This window comes from Oenanthe melanoleuca, chromosome 1A (genome assembly GCF_029582105.1).
Source record: "Oenanthe melanoleuca isolate GR-GAL-2019-014 chromosome 1A, OMel1.0, whole genome shotgun sequence".
In the NCBI taxonomy this organism is placed as follows: Eukaryota; Metazoa; Chordata; class Aves; order Passeriformes; family Muscicapidae; genus Oenanthe; species Oenanthe melanoleuca.
In genome coordinates, this window is record NC_079334.1 from 53951833 (window position 1) to 53972076 (window position 20244).

A 20244-nucleotide genomic window follows, 5' to 3' on the forward strand; every position below is an offset into this window, starting at 1 on the left:
AATATTCACAGTGCTTAGTATTAAAAATGGCCTTTAAAATAGCAAAAATGAATCCTTTTATTAAATTGTATCTTTTCATCTGTTCAGCAAAGCCCTGTTGCATATAAAAATATTAATGGTAAGTTTTTTCTAGAGAAAAAAGTTAACAATTTAAATATAACTAAAAAATAAGTTTATGGGAACAGACAGAATATAGTACCCTGAATGTTTAAAAATCATCAATATTAACTGCACAGTTGCTGAGCAACAGAGATGCAACAAAATCTTATCTTGAAAAGCACCTATATATTCTACAGGGTTTTTTTTAGGGAAAAATATTCAAAACAACAATTTTCTTAGGAACAACATAATTAGAAAGCTGATTGGAAAAGACTCCGTTTGCATAACTTACTAATGCCTGCGTGTTTTTTTACATTTTACACAGACTTGTGGCCAAATACACAGAATTATGCTCTTATTCACAAAACTAGAGAAACATGTCATGCAAGTTAAGAGTTTCCTCAATCTAATATATCAGATTTAGAAAATTTTTGCAACCTACGTGTTACTATGGCAACTTTTTTGGTTTTTTCAAAATGTAAATTAACATTGAGGCTTAAATACAAACTCTGCATTTCTTTTGTACATAATTTTTTCTCATATATGGAATCAGAATAATTTTTTATTTTAATTGGTTACAGTTTTTATTAAAAGACTGGAGTTAACAAAAGTTAAAGTGAGAAGTTTAGATTAAATCAGTTTGTAAGCACATCTCTGCTTAACCTTGACTTTTAAACCATAACAGTAAATAAGTGCAAGAGAAAGCAATCAAACAAATGAGTTTTATGGCAAAGGTTTCTCTCTTTGACTCTTACAATTATGAACTTCTAGAAAATAAAAATATGCTGCACATTTCAGTCATTTTCTTGCTCTTTTTACTGCTAATTCCATTGAAAACCCATTTTACTGGGTTTTTCCTCTCTTTATTGTAACAAAAATTAAAAAATCTGGAAAAGAAAGTATGACTGCTCTGGTTTTTCATTAAGAAAATTGTGGTTTGATATGCCTCTCTTGTACTGCACAGAATTTACTGACTTCAAGAACCTGCCTGCCTTAAGATGTGCAAGTGTCTGCAGTTCCTGTTACAGTGAACATTACAGGAATTATGTAAGCTAGAGATAGATCTGACATCATGTCAGAGTGTCACAGCATCAGAATGAATCAGATGAATGAAAAACTACTCCTTCTAATTTGACTTCATTTCTTGGCTGCTGAAAAAAAAAAAAATACTTGCAAATCTCAACTTGTGAGCCAACAAGAATTTTCAATCTACTTATTAAAATACCTGTAATAAATAGAGACTTGCAATTCTCTTACATCATTACTAAACATGGATAATTTTCTATGTACTGAATTTAATATTAAAAATTATTATAAATCTAATGCATATTAGCTCTTATCATAATGGAGCTCACAAAAATGAGGAAGAAAACTTTAAAATATGACAATACAATAAAATGAGGTAAAAATGTAGAATGTTAACAACATATAAAACTTGGTCTCCCCACCATGGGCATCTAAGCAACCTGGTCTATTAAAATATGTCCCAGCCTATGAAAAGGAATTGAAGTAGATCATCTTTAAGGTCCCTTCCAACCCAAACCACTCTATGATTCTGTGATCTGTGCTATCTTACTAAGGGAACAGTTGTCCAGAAGTTTGCAACCAAGTAATCTAGTGAAAAATAACCCATCTAGCAAAGATGAATGACCATAAGAAGAGCACAAAGCCCTGTCAGTGTTTGGAAAAAAAAAAACTCAGACTATTTTCTAACAAAATTAAATAGGGGTAGTGGTAATTCATTAGCTAGTACACAAAACTCTAATGCCCAGTGAACTATATCATGCAGCCAGCCCTATTCTAAACTAAAAATCAGACTGTATCATTTTATAATGGGTGGAGGGACAGTCAAGGCTATACTTACATAAGCACACAGGCAGAGTGAATATAGAATTTATTTCTAAGGGAGAGTAGAAACTAAGGGAAAAAAAATAGTGGTCAGAATAATGAGATCCCTTGACCATTCCCTTTTTTTCCATGTTCCCATGGGTGCATGCAGAAGGAAGCTGCATACTCTTGGGAGAGCATACAAGAGGGAAACTAAAAGTAGGCAAGAAGTACTAAAGAAATTCAGCAATTCTAGATGATGAAAAGCATTATGCCTGTGAAGAGACACTGAGGAGAAATTATATTTCATAACTTCTGTTATTTTAACTACTTGCTCATGTATAATTTAACAATCTTTTTCTTGCACTTCTGTGAACAGTGAGTGTCTCTCAATTTGTTAAGTGACTGCAAGGATATGGTTCTGGCTCTAGATAAGGCCTGAGTGCATAATTAAGTAGAAGCACATACTACTAACACTAATAATTCACTGCACAACAGCCATAAGTTTTGGGGTCTGTGGAATAAGGAAAATAACCTTTCTTTACCATCAGAAAACTGTCATCAGCAGCTGCAGTGCCCAAGTATTATGGGACAAGGAACTAGTGTAGAGCAGAACCTTCCCAGTTAAATATATGCTTTAATAAGTTGTTTTGAAAAGAGTTTCAGTAGGGATTATCTGCCAAGGCATTTACCTCACACACCTTACAGATGGAAAGGACAGCTTCCCAGGTCAACAAACCAAGGCAAAAATACAGCAAAGTAGAACCTCAGTGCTGCACAGGAGCATAGATGAAAACACAAGAAGTTCAGCATCCGTTTCAATGGAGACAAGATTTCATTCTTACCATCAAACAATCATATTGTTCCTTGCAACACTCATACCTTAGAGATTTACTTTCTCAAGGTTGTTTAAGTTTGCTTAAGTGAAAAGTCTGGTGTGGTTTGCAAAATGCTTTTGTGCTCAGAAAAATGCAACGAAAAGGAAAAATCGCTGCTAATTAAGCATACAGTGCCTTTTTATAAATACTTAACACTACAAGTGATGCATTTATATCACAACAAATGGATATTTGTCTAGTCATAAATTAAGCAATAATTATAATAAATCTGTTGGGCCTTGACATTAAATTAGTAGGTGGACATGGCCAAGAAAATGCTCAATCCATGTTTTATCATTCAGTCTCTAACTGCAGGTAATGGGGCTTCTTGGGTCTTCAGTTCACCTGCAAATCATGTCACTATTCACTAAATAACAGGTAAAATACACGTCTAACATTTTAACAGTCTTTAGGGAAGACATAGAACTCCTTAGAATACTAAACCACAAAAAGTTTTACTAAAATATTTATCAAAATAATGGCAAGTAGAAAAGAGTCCACAAAATGGGGCTGTTATTATAGTCTACAAAAGAAAATAACACTGAGCAAAGTGATTTTTATCTTTAAAGGCTTGCTTCTAAAACTCATCAGCATCCATTATAATTCTATAAAATAAGATAAGACAGCATCTGGTACAATCTATATAGTTTTATAGCCAAGTACACAAAAATGCTTAAAACAGTTACAAGATCTCTTCACAATAAATGAGGCTGAGGACTCTTTACTTGGTCTACCAGCATGTATTATAAAAACAAAGGCAAAAGCTAGAACAGAAGAGAAATAAAAAAGAACATTCGTTTTTCTTAATGACTAAATAATACTTTTAAAGGATTAACAGATAATGGGACCTGCTGATGCACAAGAAGAGAAAGCATCTTCACAACCATTTTAGTTTAATCTCAATTAGTTCATAGCCATAAGCAAGGTGATACTTGAGCATTGATCATTTCAAACAACTGTTTGATTTTCTTGAGGCTAAATCTATTCCAATATTCACAATGCACATCCCCAAAACATGTGCAACTCTGAATAATGCAGCAGAGGTTTGTTTTTTCTTCCTTAAAGACATAATTTGTATTGAAAGAATAACGCAGAAAAGAAATGTAATTTAATACAATGAAAAGAGAAGCAAATTTCAAAAGGTATCATAACATTGTTGTCAGGATTAATTAGCAGTCAACACAAAACCACACAATATATGCACAATATATGCAAGTGCTTTTTCAAAAGCTAGTGTAAAGGGACAAAGAAATTTTAACTTGCAATACAGTAACTTCAAAAAACTTTTATTTCCTGTCTTTTTAAGTAATTATGATGCTGCTCAAGAAAACAAGAACTAGTACTCAGTCTTCTACATCTCTAAGCAGAAAAACTGGGTAGTGCATAGCTGTTCCACAGACAAGCTGTGGACTATGAATGTATTTTTTTGTATGGCAGTGTTTGGGGAGAGATGGGGCAGCCCACGCTGCAGCAGTCTGTCCCTGATTGACAAACCCCATGGAAGGACTCATGTTGGAGAAGTTTGTGGAGGACTCTCTTCCATAGGAAGGACAAACAGAGCACAAACAAAGCACAGCCCTGATTCAGGATACCTATGAGCCCTAAATAGCTTGCAACATAATCAATACTTAAAAAGTAATCTTTATTTACATGAATCATGATATTTTCAATTCTATTATTTTGTTTTGTTTTTAAATTACATCTACAACTCAAAAAAAAAAAAAAAAAAAAAGAAAGGAAAAAGGATATGATTTAGCTAATAAAATACTTAAAACGCTGGCTGATTTCTTGGATTTTTTTTTTGTTCTCTGATACTTTCAGACCCTAGGATAATATTTCATCAGCCTATTGACTTCAGCAACCAATAGAAAATTGCCATTAAATTATGCTTTAGATGTTTAAAAATGTTTAAATATCTTTCACCTTTGTAAGTTTTAGATAAGTGCACATTTCAGAGAATGAGACTTCAAGAGACTTCAAGAAATCACCTAGTCCATCCATCTGCTTCAATTTAAGAATACTGTTCCCAACAGAAAAGATTGTAATCTGAAAATAAAACTTTCCTATTCCCCCAACTTCTCAAGAAAAAATCCATCTCAATCCTTAACAGTTCTTGCCAATGGCAAGTCCTCCCTAAAGCACCAGCACAAACCTGTCCTGCTGCAACCTTTCCCAATGTCTAGCTTAAATTTCCCTTAAATCAGTTTGCATTCATTACTTCTTGTGATCTCCCCACTTTACAGAAAGGATGGTTTGTTATTCTCAAGGTAGAATTTACCCACTGAAATCTCTTATCATGCTAGCATCTCTTCTCTAGACTTGGAAACACTAGTGTCTTTAGTTCTTTTTTCTAGGTCATATCTCCTAAACATTTAGCTATTCCCTTTGTTCTCCCGTGGATCCACTTAATCTTTTCTCATGTGTGACTGCAATGAAACACCCAGACTTTGAAACACCACACAGCCTTGTGGAACATTAGAAAGAAGCTCAGGCTCAGAAAATACTTGCCTATTACAAATATTTTTTTTTTTACCTGATAAATTAATACAATCTCCTTTCCTTTATATGGTCAAAAATAATACATCACTCATGTGAAAACACACATTAGTACACTGTCTGCCTTAAGAAAATATTAATATTGTTTATTTCTACGTTAATTTCCTGTTTGGACATATTCCAAACATGTTACTCATTGCTTTTCACAAGACTAACAACAATTAGTAGGAAGATCTATTGCTCTGAGTAAGACTTACTTGTGAACTGATGTGGTGCCAAAGGTAAAATATAATGAATAGGCAGATTCACTGTGTTGTGTTGGATTTCTAGAGCAAGCATAGAAAGCACATTTAGGCAAATAATAGGATTTTATTAAACAGAACATAGTACCACTATGGGTTATAAGTAGCACAAGAATGTAATTTCTAAGAAAAATAAAACACAGCTAAAATGCAGTACTGGGTGGAACAGACATCCCAGTTGGCCAGTCATACTCAGCTGAGTGATCAGTTCCAACTGGGATATCTAAATTCTACCAGAAAACAAATATTGCTATTTTAATTAGTTCAACTGTGTTGTGTCTTCTCTTCAAGTGATTGCAAAGAGCTTTTTTTAAAATATACATGCAAAGAGAATAATTTTATCTATATTTTGACCAGTGAATTAAAAAAAATTATGGCCTCTCTCAGCAATACTATATTGAACTCAACTTGTAAATACATGCTTCTTCATTTGGCCTTTTTAGTTCAGTTTCAAAAAATCTCAGTTATGTGTGTCTTGTTTGGTCAGTTTAATATTTGATACAGTGTATGCCTGCTAAGAAACGAGAAAAATAAATATTAACCAACAGATCTAAAAAGCATGCACTTCTGTATGATGTGACTCACACCAGTCTATAGCACTGCCTTTTGGAACAGGTACTGCTGATAAATGCTCAGAAAGGTCAATAATTCATCACTTGTGCTCCTGGGCTATGAAAACAGGCAATCATAAAAAGGCTACTGAAAAATCTCTTACTAATGGCTTTTTTTAAGTTGCTCAGTGGGGAAAACTAGGAGATTTATACCATCGATGGTGCAGCTCCCTGCAAAGACATACAAGTTGTTCATATGAAACACCCAAAGTGAAACACTATTTCAAAGCTTCCTCCCATGGGTAGAAAAAACCAGTCAGACTCCCCCTCTTGGTACGTCCCAGCACAGCAGATGCCACATAGAGAACATCTTTCCTGCCTCCCTGAAAAGAAAATCATTGATAATTTTGTCTGCATTGCTTCTTTTCACTAATACACCTCTCTAATCCTATTTAAAAAAACAAAAAGGAAACAAAAAAAAAATGGACTGGAAACATCAAAATATGTCAAATACAAAGATTTTTTTAATCTCAAAGCAGGACCTCTTCTCATTTTTCTGCAGCTCCAATGTGCCACACACCATCACATAGCCTGAACTGGGTCTTCTATTTAGCTGCCATAAAACTTAATCAAAAAATGCAAAGAAAGATTGGATACCTTTCACATTTTCATTCCTGTGTAGCCCTTATTCCAGCTTAGGGCTTTTCAACCTCCAATTCTGTTTCCTGGATGGGAAGAGTAAACCTTCCACTTCTGTATTCTGTGCCTCTCTCTATCCTCATGTTCTGCACTGAAAACATTGTCAATATCTGCCTCTTCACAACACCCTTCCCAAAAAATGTATGGAAGATAGACAGTAGAAAAAATTATACTACAGTGAGTTAAATGTAACAAACCCTTCAGCAAATTTGCAGCTGGGACATGCTGTCCTCAACTCAGTTTTACTATATATAGGTAACATATGCAGCACATCTGGTATGCAAGGTATCCTACTGTTTTGAGACACAGGTAAAGCACAAAAGGGAAAACAGAAAAAATTAAATAAACCAAACTGTTTGTTTTGTGTTTTTTTCCCACATTCTTAAAAGCAATTATCTTTCTATGTTTAACTGTATTTCTTTATGTTTAAAGATTTTTAAAAATGAAAGGATAGCAATATTATCTGTCATACTAAGTCACATTCAAGCTCTTTCTAGGAAAATTTTGAGGGCCAAAGGCTCAAAACGTTTTAGAAGATAACAACTCCTTTCCTGAAAAGGTTTTATATAGCAGTAAACATTAGCAATACCAACTTCCTCGAGCCATCAGGTTATATGAACAGAAAGCTGTTGAAAAAAAATATCATCTTGGGTATACTGTCAGTAGACATTTTCAAATATTAGCAGAGAAGTAGCAGAGTTGTTTGGGGTTACACAGCTAAATAGAATATGTGCCTTATTATTGTCAGTGTCAAAATGTACATGCTAAAAACAAAAACATGCATAAAGCTTTTTCTGTAGTTTTAGAGCAGAATAAAATATTTAAATCCGTAGAAGAAGTGAAAGAAAAAAGATATAAAGAAAACTTAGCCAAGTTATGTGTAATATTGCACTCTTTTTAAAAAAAGTGTTGTAGTATTTTTAACTATTGTGACACTAATTCCTATAAATAGAATTGACACAGAAGTGCCTGCAAGTATAACCAGTAATTGTTAATTTTTGCCAGAGGGGAAAAAAGATAACTATGAAAAATTTGCTGAACAGATACCTTCTTCGTATATAAGTATACACTAAAGTTACACAAATGTTACTTAATTTTGGTTTATAGCCATAATCATCTGGTTATAAAAGAAGTACCGGAATTCTCTTGTCTCAACTACTGCAGTGTATCAACAGAAAATCACCTTATTTTACAGAGCTTGCTGAACATCTACCCAACAGATTAGGAATATGGCTTTGGGATCTGAATATGCCAATCCTCTATACTTCAAGCAAGATTCTTGAGATTTAATCTGCTTCTGTGCAGATTTAATTCCCTCTCCAAACAAGGCTAACATCACCCAAATCTCCTAAACCATTCAGAATATCAACACACCTTTTAATAAGTCAGACATTTCTGTCTCCTAATGAGCTATCAGCACATAAACAAAGCTTTAAAGTATATCCAGGGCTGTAAAACACCTTGGCTGCCATGTACACATATCCTTCTGAAGTTACTCCATAACTGCCCTACTTTCCATGAGACCCAAAGACACGTTTAGAAACTGTATCCCTCACCCTTCTCCATCACTGCAGCATCTGAAAGGTTAAAACCTTCTACAAGGTGAAAGAGGTCCTTGTCAGGGGCAAAGGAGTTCCCACAATTGATGGGGTGCAATATGAGCTCAAATGTTTTTTCACTTCTCTTTGAATAAATGTGTTAAACAATATTAGATAATGAATCACTTAAAACAAGACATGGGTAGTGAAAATACTTGGTTACTTTTAATTTTCAATAGTGCATGCAAAAAGTTTTAGATACTGAAATTTTAAATACTCCTTCATACTAACTGCAGCTGACTAGAGTATGTTAAACTGCTTTGCAGAAGATCAGACAGGCATGGGACTGCAATTACAGATCACAATACCCTTTTCTGGGTTCACAGCTCTATTCATCTTTTAGAAACACTGAAGGACAGATTGGACATAGGGGAACGGATTAGCCACAGGACGACCTGTATTTCCACACAAAAGCCTAAGTGTGGAAAAATGGCACCCTGTGTCACCCATTCTTCACTTCCTGAAAAAAACATATTCATGAAAATAGACATTTAAACAGCTCTTTCCCACTCATCTCAGAACAAGCATTCATTGTTTCTTAACACCATTTATACGGTAGTAATGAAATGCTGCTACCAAACTGTCTCAATTCACAAATATATATAAAAATATTTAAGAATTAAGACAGGCCCACTTCAGCACAGGAACTAAAATGAAATCAACACGAAATTAACAGGAATTATGAAAAAAAAATCTCAGTTGGCTGCTGCAACATACAATCTCATATTTATGAATGGGCCTGAAGGAGGATTTAGTTCTGGTAGTAAGTTTCAGCTGGATGTCATGGAAGTTCTACACATTACAGCCATGCAGTACAACTGAAATTATAGAAATACATTGTGTTAATAGGTCATAAGAGCATAACCTACGACATAACATCAGTAATTCCAAGTGAGTCAAAGGAAAATGAACACAGAAAAATACATGTAGTAATTATATAATTTTGTATGAAGATTATGTCAGTTTTCTGTTAAAACCTAGCTCTGGAAAAATAATAAGCAGTAAATATTATGAAACATGCAAAAATGGAAAGCACATGCATGAATAAATCAGGTTTGAACTGTAATTAATTTTACACGTCATTCTTTTTAAATCAATTGTCTTGCATGCAACAGAGATGCTTTGTGTATGGACTTTTACTGTCAACTTGTCTCAGGAGACAGGTGTTATCAGCTAATCTGATCAAGCTAGTCAAACTGGTGGCTTATTTGAATGTTCTTTGAGACAACAGGAAATTATCCTTCTGCACAAGCAATAATCAAATTAAAATGTCCAAGCATTTAACTTTGGAATTCGACCACACAGCTAAGTTACAAACAGCAAGCCTGTGTAGCTCATTAAACTCCAATGGAAAATTAATTTTTTTTGCCAGGAAATCAACAGTTTAACATCATGTACCAGGAGACATAGTGTTCTTAACTTTCTATAAAATTATAATGTAAATGGATGACTCTGAAATAGTTTCCTGACGTCAAATCTTATGAAGATAGTGAGGTTCTCTCATATGTATTCTTCTTTATATATATTTACTTAATAAACTAGTATGGTCAGCATATGGTTAAATTATTTGCTTGTTCTTTCCTCACACGTTTTGTCTATGTTTTCTTATTGAAAGTAAAATAAAACACCAGGTTCTAAAATTAAAAAAAGTAAATGCAAATCTTATCTTGCAAACTGCTTCAAGACATAGCTTAAATCCAGTGTTATCCATTTCTCATTCTTTTACATGCCTTCATTTAAATACCTTATGCCTAAACCATTCACTTTTATTTGACATCTTAAAAGTTCTTCATGAAGAAAATACTCATACCATGCAGACTTCCATTCAACTCCACCAAACTATTCAGTGTCTTTATTGAAGCTACAGGGAGGCAGGAATACATGCACTGCTGAAGTAATTATACAGAAAGGGTCAAAATGCTATCATGGAGATTAGCACCTGTCAAGAACAGTCTGACAGCTATCCCAATACTTGCAATTTACAGTCAGTATATAGTTCTTACTGCTAAAGAAAGCAGAAATGTTTCAGGAACAAATATAAACAAAATGATGCAATTAAGTTATCCAACAAGCTAAAGAGCTTCAGTTTGCTGTCTGCAGTCCACATTAAGAATGGTTATAGTTGCTAGAGAAAGGCTAAAATGTGTTAGAAGTACTTCATGTATGACCATGTGTTCTGTTTTAATAAAATAATTTGCTAGCTTTCTATTCCTGCAAGGCAGGATGAAATATTTTAAGGCAAACAAAATGCTTCTTCTTTTAAGGACTTTTTTACAGTAACACAGATCTCAAGCTCTAAAAGACTGAAGAAGAAAAAAAGCAGTATAATGGCAGTGTAAAAAAATAGCCTGAAATTCTGCAAAATCTCCTCAAAACAGGCCAGGTCATTAGACAGATATATAAAAATACAGTTGTCTGAGCATTTTAAATGAATGTTAAATAAGTCACTATGTGGGAGGCATTGCACACAATGCAATTACAGCATGGGTAGATTTCTTAAAGGAGAAATCTTTAGCACTGGAGGTATCTGAATAATGCTTCTAAATTAACCAAATCAGGCAGAGTTTATTGAGTTCAGGAAAAAAAAGAAAAGTGAAAATATTGAGTCTAATGCTTCACTTAGACTGACACTAAACTAAAATCAGTACTGATACTTCAGTGTTTGCAAGGTAGTCACTTTCCTCAGCCTTGAGAGAAACTTTGTCTCAGTCACACAAAAGTTTTTTTCCCTGCTTTACACAACCAGCACTCCAAAATGAGCTTGGCTCCTCTTTCCTCCAGCTATACTCTCAACTATATTACAATGGTAAAAAAAGAAAAAATGGTTTCACCAGAACCCCCATCTTGTCATGCTATCTTTGTTAACACTGCTTAAAAAACAAGACTGGACTTCTCCATACACCACCAAATATATATATATACACATATACATTTTTCAGGATTAACACTTGAATCTCAGACTAGAATTTCTTATACAAGTAGCAGACAGACTAATTATTTTAGCAGTTGGGGTAAAAAAGAAAATACTGATTTCCTGAAGAAAGAAAACAAATCAAAAAAGGAGCAATACAAGGGTTACTCCCCAGGAAAATCCTCACTTACTCAAACATATTTTTTCCACCCAAATAAAGTAGGAAAAAAAAAAAAAAAGTGGAAAAAATAGAGGAAAGCCTGCCCCACAATCCAAATTATTTTCTCCTGCAAACTGTAATCACAATTTTCTAACCACAAGGTGGAAAAAACAGGAGCTTTTGAAGCCACGTAAAGGCCTCTTCCCGTTTTGGGGCAGTGAGGAGAAGGAAGATGCTGAATGCCCAGGATATGCTCTGCCCTGCCCTTTCCATAGAACTTTAGTGCCATCTATTGAAAATGTACTGAATAAGGAAGAGGCAAAGGATGCCTATTGATTTGGTATAAAAATAAGACGTTTACTTGTTAAGGGGTTTTTTGGTTTATTAATATTCCCATGATGACTACTGTTTTGTGGTCATCTGATAGCAACAAATATTTTCTATACGCTATACATGCCCCATAGAGAAACGAGACGCCAGCTAAAACATCAAATATAAACATCATACAGATTTCATACATATATATATATATTTACATATACATATAATATATATACATTTACCAAAGATGTAAGTCTAAGCCTACCTATTATCTAAAGCAACAAAACTGACAAGGCTTTAACGGAAAGGAAAAATAGCGTGGAAGCACTGCTGTAAATAGAACATACTGGAAACAGTAAAATAATTAAGGCACCTCGTAAAGATCTTAGTATTAAAGAACAGGATATGTAGACATGCACATACAATTACCTTCTTTAAGAAACTGTGAGTGGATGACAAATATAAGAAAACAGCAGATCGCTGCTCCTGCTAGTGCCCATAAAGCTTTCAAGAGCTGCATCTCGGTCTGAAACTCAGTAAATACCCAGAAAGTCACACAATGAATTTCCACAGCGATGCATCAACGCTTCCCTCTGTGCGCCAGGCGCGGCGGCTCCCGGCAGGGACCACACTCCCGAGCAGGGCGGGCGAGCCCGGGGCTGCGGAGGAGGGGCCGGGGCTTCACACCCCGCGCGGGGGCAGCGGCAGCGCCGCGCTCTCCTCGCCGAAGCGGCCGGCGCGGGGCCCCATGAATCAGCGCTCCGTCTCCGCGGGAGCCGCGCCGAGCCGGCGGCGGGGGCAGGGAGCCGGCAGCGCCGGGCAGGGTTGCGCAACAGCGCCCGCTGCGCCGCGGGGGCGCGGGGCCGCCGCCGCCGCTCAGGGCGCGCCGCCGCCGGCCGGCGCGGGGCGCGCAGGGGCCCGGCCCTCCCCGCCGAGGCTCCGCGGGAGCCGCTGCAGCATCGCCGGGCTGCGGGCGCCGCTCGCTCGTCGGGCCGCTGCTCCGCTGCTCGCTGCCACGGCTCGGGGAGGAGAGAGCGAGCGGAGAGGGGAGGGAGCGGGAGGGAGCGGGAGGGAGGGAGGGATCTCTCTTTACTGCAACTTCTCCCGGCTGGCGGCAATTTGTTGCACCCCCTTCCTCCTCCCCCGACTCGGAGATGCTCTCCAGTGCGGGTGCGGGGGGCGGGAGGCAAGTCAGTTCAGCCCGCCGTCCCTGGCGAGCGCGGGGCCGCTCGGGGGCTCCTGCACAGACAGATCGCCGCTCTCCCTTTGGGCTCGCAGCTCCGCCGCCGGGGCTCCTCGCCGCCCGGCCCCGGGAGGCTCCCCGGGAGCCGTGGCTCGCTCCGCTCCCTCGCCCCCGTCCCCCCGCGGGGCCGACCCTGTCCCGGGGCCGCGCCCCGGCGGTGGCACCGCAGCGCGCCCTCCGAGCAGCCGCGCCGGGCTACGGCGGGCTCTCTCAGGCTACAGGTTGATGCCTCCGCTGCAGCAATCCCCGCGGAAAACGGGAGCGCAAATGAAAGAATCTAATAAATCAGCGTGAGGAAGATGGGGGGGGGGAGGAATTAAAAAAAAAAAAGAAAAAGGCAGCCCACAAAAAAAACCAAAAAACCGAAACACCAAGGCTGTGATTTCGCTGCCGCCCTCCCACTCCAGGGGAAGGACCCTGCCGCGGCCAGCGGCTGCCGTAGAGCAGCCGGGCGGGGGGGCGGGAAGGCCGGGGCGGTGCTGCGATGCGGGGCCGCTCCGCGGGCACTGCGCGCTCGGCGCCGCCGCCGCGGGACGTGCCGTAGCCCCGGCCAGGGGCGGACGCGGCGCTCCGCACCCGGGAGCCGCCCCGACGGCCGGGGCTGCCCCGTCAGGGCACCGAGCTCGGTGCGCACAGGCGGCCGGCGGCGGATCGCCGGTGCAGGGCAGGGAGAGCAGCCGCACTCCAAGTGCTGCCGGCCGCGCTGCGGGGCTGCCCGGGCCGGTGCCCTCTGCCCGCGCAGGCGGTGCGGCTCCGCGCCTCTCCTGTTCAAACGCCGCCGCTGCGCCGCGCAACCTCCGCGGAGCGCGCGTGTCCCGCGGGCGGCCGGCGCTGGCCCGCGGGGCGGAGCGGACGCGTAACGCGGGACAGGGGCTCCAGCAGCGGAGGAGCGGGCAGGGCAGGGCAGGCGCGGCTCGCAGCCCCGCGGAGGAGCGGGCAGGGCAGGGCAGGGCAGGCGCGGTTCGCAGCCCCGCGGAGGAGCGGGCAGGGCAGGCGGGGCTCGCAGCCCCGCGGAGGAGCGGGCAGGGTAGGGCAGGGCAGGCGGGGCTCGCAGCCCCGCGGAGGAGCGGGCAGGGCAGGGCAGGGCAGGCGCGGTTCGCAGCCCCGCGGAGGAGCGGGCAGGGCAGGGCAGGGCAGGCGCGGCTCGCAGCCCCGCGGAGGCGCACAGCGCTCGGCGGGGCGGACGGTGCTCCTTGGGCCGGCCGGCAGAGCGGAGCATCCTCCCGCCGTGCAGCTCCGCGACACGCTGCAAGCTGCGGTGCTGCTCGGGCTGGCTGTAGGTTCACTGCGCGACACTGACAGCGACAGTAACGCACCGACGGGCACTGAGCTACCCCGCTTTCTCCGGGATAAACATCCATAGAGATTTAAACCAAGTAAGGGAATACTTGGACGCTGAGAGCTTTGTTTTCATAGCACCTTGGTTATGTCTGCATTTATGATGTGGGTTTTGGTTTGTTGGGTTTTGGGGTTTTTTTGTTTGGTTGGTTGTTTTTGTAATATTTCATATTTAAGTATTTGCTTAATTCTAAGAAACCACGAAAGGGTTTCCAGATGCTTGAAAGGACAGATTAATAAAAGATAAGTATTTTTATTGGGCAAACATCACCTATGCTGTTGATGATGTGTCTTATATTCATCCCTGTGCCTTTTCGTTTTTCCCAGATAGCACAGAGAAGCATTAAAAACAACCATCTTTTGAATTTTAAACTTCACACAAATCCCCATAAAAACACGTATTGCATTTACTATACTTGAAGATTACAGCAATGCAATGTTAAAGCAATGTCATAGCTACACTAGAGAAATTCCACTGTAAATCTTTCATTCTGAAATGTACATTTTGGTGAGGAATTTGCCATGTTTGGGCACAGTTCAAGTTGGGTTTTGTTTGTTTATTTGTCTTCTGGGTGAAAGAAAGAAGTGTCAAGTAGCTAAAGAAAATTCATACATTTTATACTTAAGCAAACAAATCTCTCTCCCTCCTGCCTCCCCACTGACATAGCTTTAAAATCCACAGGTAACTGGATTTTAAAAGTGTCAAACTTTTAGAGTTTACACAGTCTAGAATAAGCAATACATATATTTTGGTTTGAACACATTTAAAGAGAAATTCCCTGAATAATATTACTCATTGTTTTCCTTTTTGACTAAAAGCACACGAAGATCCACCCTCAATGGGTCAGAAGTCCCAACTGCTTGTTCCTTTTTCCTTTTGAGGTGCAAGATGCTGCTTTCTCTCATTTTAACAAGTCTTACTTTGAGTTTCTGAATTAGACAAACACTCCTGAGATTCTGTGGCCTTTAGATCAACCCCTTCATAAACAAAAATTCAGAACATGGCACTGTGCTCCCTAGCCACAGGGGAGTCACTCTACTTGCACCTAGAGAAACTGGGAGCAAAATCTGGTTCAGCACTCACACCATATAGACATATTTAGTCTCATAGCAACAAGGAATTCCAGAAGATTTTCCATTTGAGAGGACAGGGATACCTGGCAACGCCATTTGCTGTACTACATATGGTTCACTCTTAGTTTTGTGTTTTCTAAATAGTTTTGGACTTTTCAAATGATGAGTCCCATTCAAAAATATTTATCTTCAATTTCTTTACTTGTCACCTGCATAAAGATTTATAAAATATTAAAGATAACTCAAGCTACTCATGTAGACTTTTCTGGAAGAGTTTTCTGAATGAATTCCACTGATAAAAATTCCCCCTTATCTTTCAGCTGATTAAGATTTGCATCCCCAACTAATGGAATAGCACCTGTCAATTTCTAAGCTGCTTAGGCCATAACATAATTGAAGACCCATCTCTGCATTTCCAGGCTTTGTCCAGAACTCTGACCCCATTAATTTCCATCAATACAGAGGCAAAAAGCTGTGATCCTAGTAGTAGCTCCTTCTAGGGAACCACTCTACAGGAGTTTTCCCCATTGTTTTTGAAAGTTGAAGGAGCAATGCTCAGCACCTGAAAGCTGGTAAAGGATGGTGATGGCATTGGAAGATATTTCTGATATAGAAGGCATTTGCAGCTGGAAAGAGAAAGGAGGAATACATTTTCCTGATGATCAGGGAGCAAGAGCAAATGTGTAAGAGACAGAAGATCTTCTGAAATCTTATAAGAAAGCAGCAGAAAAATGAAGTGCATAATTTTCAAATGTGTGTTCTTTTTTGGAAATACAGCTCATTTGTTCTTTTAACCAAAAATTCAGTCGAGTTCTACAGAATTGCTAAAACTGGAACATGGTAGCAAAAACAGCAGCCTTTGCTCAAGTATAGAGACTTGAAAAAATTATCTATACTCTGCATTTAATTTTGTGAAAAGATTCTACCAGACTCTCTAAGATTTATTCTTCACTACTGAGATATTTTATAAATAAAGATGTGCTAAAATTCCTGGAAAACAATCATGTTCAGATTGTATTCCACATCCCTAGAAATAAAGTCCTACTGTTTCCAGCTGTGTCAAATGCCTTTTGCATAACTATTTTATTCCTGTTCATGCAATAAACCCCCAAATTATGCATGGCATAATGCAGATCTAAATGCAGGAGCACAAGATGTGACATTAGCCCATTTTCAGTAATGAATTTGGAAACTACTTCTGGCTTTGGAAAAAAAAAAAAAAAAGAGAAGACAATAGCTATTATTAGGTTATCTAGACCAAAGTTTTGCCAATGCCCACTGGAATTCATTTTTGTTACTTTTGAGTTACTCAGGCAATAGTCTGTCACCAGTCACTTGAGGTGATTATTCCAGCCCAGTGGTTCTCTCAGCTGGAATGTTTCTCCTGATGCTAAGTTTAACATTTTATTTTGTTGAAATTCACCCCGTTCGTCTTTCACATATGCCTGAAATCCTTTTCCTTTTTGAATTTAACCAAAATAGAAGATATATTGAATATATAGGATTGAGCACAGATAAATATATTTCCACCAATTAGTTTTAGCAGCATTTAAGTATCTTTTTCTCCTCTTTTCTCTGCATACAAATGGCTGGTTTGCATTTCTTTGCTTTTGAGCTAGGCACAACTACAGTAGTCCTCAAAATTTTATTCCTGATCTTCAGCTGATGCTGGGTAACTGCCACTGGAGTAGAAATTATCTAAAGAGATGGTATTGATCTCTGGTTCGTGGCATGATGTGGCTACCATAGGAACCACGAACACATTTGACTATCTCTTTTCATTAACACCTAAAATTTTCTCTTTTTTCCCCTTGACTAACCAAATTAGGTGATACCTTAATATATCTTTAATATTTTTGACAGACTATACTCTGTTTCCTGTCCTCCTAGTGGCAGATTCATAAAAGGGATAGATAGCACAGTCTAGATAATTTAGAATTATCAGTGTGCAATCTCCTTGCTAACAGTGCATGTTTACTTAGAACTTTAGATGGTTTAGGTTTTTTTTTTAATAATTTTGTTTCATTTTGCTTTTCAATTGCATTGTTTTGCTGTTCATGTCTTCTTCCTACCATCTTACTGACTTTCCATATTCTATTCAGAAAGATTTGTGCCAGCAGTTGATGCCATGAAGACAGTTTTCCACTGAGAACTCACTGAACATTAGCAGTACCATTAGGTAGCAGCTTTTGGCCACTACCGAAAAAGGAGCTAAGAAGTTAGAGCTCCTGTGAGACCACTCTGATCCCTTGAACCACTGGCAAATTCTCCCAAAACACACATGTGAAATGACACAGTGCACCAGCACAGGCAGTACGTGTAGTGCAGTGTCCCAGGTCTGCTCTCAGAGGGGGAGCCCAGAGCGCGGGGCCTGGCCATGTTGTGTTCACTATCGCTCACACAATCGCTGCCACGGGACTGGTGCCAGGGGAAGGAGAAAAGGGAACCTACTCCAAAGTGCAGCATTTTGTTCTTCTTCTCCCTGAGCCCAGCCCAGCGAGGAGCAGCCGGGGAATGGAGCAGCAGAGCCTGAGCCGAGCCGAGCCGAGCCGAGCCGAGCTGGGCCTAGCCAAGCCCGAGCCGAGCTGAGCCCAAGCCAAGCTGGGCCTAGACAAGCCCGAGCTGAGCCCGAGCCGAGCTGGGCCTAGCCAAGCCCGAGCCGAGCCGAGCCGAGCCCGAGCCAAGCTAGGCCTAGACAAGCCCGAGCTGAGCCCGAGCCGAGCCGAGCCGAGCTGGGCCTAGCCAAGCCCGGGCTGAGCCGAGCCCGAGCCAAGCTGGGCCTAGACAAGCCCGAGCTGAGCCCGAGCCGAGCCGAGCTGGGCCTAGCCAAGCCTGAGCCGACCCAAGCCCAAGCCAAGCTGGGCCTAGACAAGCCCGAGCTGAGCCCGAGCCGAGCCCGAGCTGAGCCCGAGCCAAGCTGAGCCGAGCCGAGCCCGAGCCAAGCCCAGGCTGGGCAGACAGCAGCTGAGCCAAGCATTGCTGGCCACAGTCAAGCCCAGCAGTGCAGAGAGCAGGCAGCACCACACAGAGAATTTTGGGGGTTTGTCCATCATTGCTTTTCGTTGTCTCAGGCCCGGGGATGGGGAATGCTGGCTGCAGAGCGTCCCTCACCTTGTCTTTGTCTCAAGAGTAACCATGAGCTGCTGCTGAGCTGCAGGAATGTCCCCATCCTGTCTTTGTCTCAGCAGCCACGTGGAACTAAACTGGGGCGTTAGCAAACACCTCTTGTGTATACTTTTGTTACTAATATTGCTGCTGTGCTACTGTGTATTTCTTACTCCACTGCTGTTTGCTTTCAGTAAATTGTTGTCTCAACCCACAGTCTCTGCTTTTGTCCCTCTCTCACCAGATGGGGGCTGGAGAAAGGGGAGTTGTTTATTTGAGGTATAATTACCAGCAGGTGTTAAACCACCACATGCAGTCAAACAATGCTACCATATTCCTTCATCCCTGTTGTTCCATGGATCATCCTCCTCACATCTGCCTACCAAGAAATCTCCTCTTACATAATTCAAACCTTCGAGCAGTTCAGTTCTGAAATGTTGCTTTTGTCCTCTTTCATTTTACTTTATATGCTCCACCTGTTACAGGGAGCACCTCAATTTGCAGTAGCTGCTCTGACACATTTAACAGCACAATTATAGATGACTTGGTAACCACCCATTGACTAAAAATAACCTAGCAACTGAAGACACACTTGGGAATTTATACTTAGATATCCCAGAGGAACCCTTCACAGCTCTTGTAGCTGGGGAAAACATATGTATCTCACCAAATTCAGTAGGGAAGGAATCCTCAGGGGTGGGGGCGGAGGGACGCAGGGGAAGTGATAACATTGCACAGCTGAAAGATTTTCCAGACAACACTCTGCCAGCTAATCCAACTCCTATCCAAGTAGCTCTGCAATTAAGGTTTCCTACTGAGAACAATGACAGCATTATGACCTGGGGAATTTTCTACATAGAAAAACCTCCTTGCATCTGGGATTGAAAAATTTAGAACCTTAAAATCCAGCTCCTACACTGATGGTGTTTGCCATCATTACAGATCCTAAGAAACTGAATTGTCAGTATGCATGTGAGAAAAATATGTGAGCTGCAATGAATTAACTCCCAGTGAAGAGGTAGACAGGAGGATATCCTCTGTGAAGAATCTGCAGTGCTGAAACTTTCTTGCCTTCCAAAGTATGGATGTATTACTATTATTATTATTATTATCATTATTATTATTATTATTATTATTATTATTATTATTATTAAAGATGTATCAAGTTTTCACACAACCTGTTCAGGAGGAAATATTCTGATGTCAGAAGAAAGAGACATCTAAATTATATAATTTAATTTCTATGCTATTCCTGTAGCTAGTTTTATATTTGAGCAGAAGAAGAAACTTGGAACTTAATGGGAAGAACCCCTTAATGGAGAACTGCAGTGCCCATCTGCACATCCTATTTCTACTCACAGTTTTTTTCTGGTTTATCTATGGCCTTCATCCAATCTTGTCTTCAAAATATGCTTTTATCCACCTAGAAATCTCGGAATAGTTATCAGATTACAGCAACAAAGAGAACTATGAATCTCAAAGAGAGATTATACAATGTCATAAGGACCTTTCTACCTGCCTTCATTTGTAAGATTATTGTCTTGAAGTGAAAATGAAGTGTTCAAGGTGAGGTTGGATGGGGCTTTGAACACCCTGATCTAGAGAAAGATGTCCCTAACCATGGCAGAGAGTTTGGAATACA

The 20244-nt window shown here is 40.4% G+C and overlaps 1 protein-coding gene across 4 annotated transcripts in view; it reads right to left on the reverse strand.

The window, feature by feature from the left end:
• TAFA5 (TAFA chemokine like family member 5) overlaps positions 1 to 20244 on the reverse strand; it is a 386710-nt gene that overhangs the window by 266703 nt on the left and 99763 nt on the right. The window contains exon 1 of one of the 4 annotated variants that reach the window (XM_056514282.1): positions 12272 to 12636. The exons of the other annotated variants lie outside the window; for them this stretch is intronic. Within the exon in view, the coding sequence (XP_056370257.1) occupies positions 12272 to 12362 (91 nt within the window). The 5' untranslated portion in view covers positions 12363 to 12636. Of the gene's footprint in view, positions 1 to 12271; positions 12637 to 20244 lie in introns of those variants that run through there. 4 annotated transcript variants of the gene reach the window in all.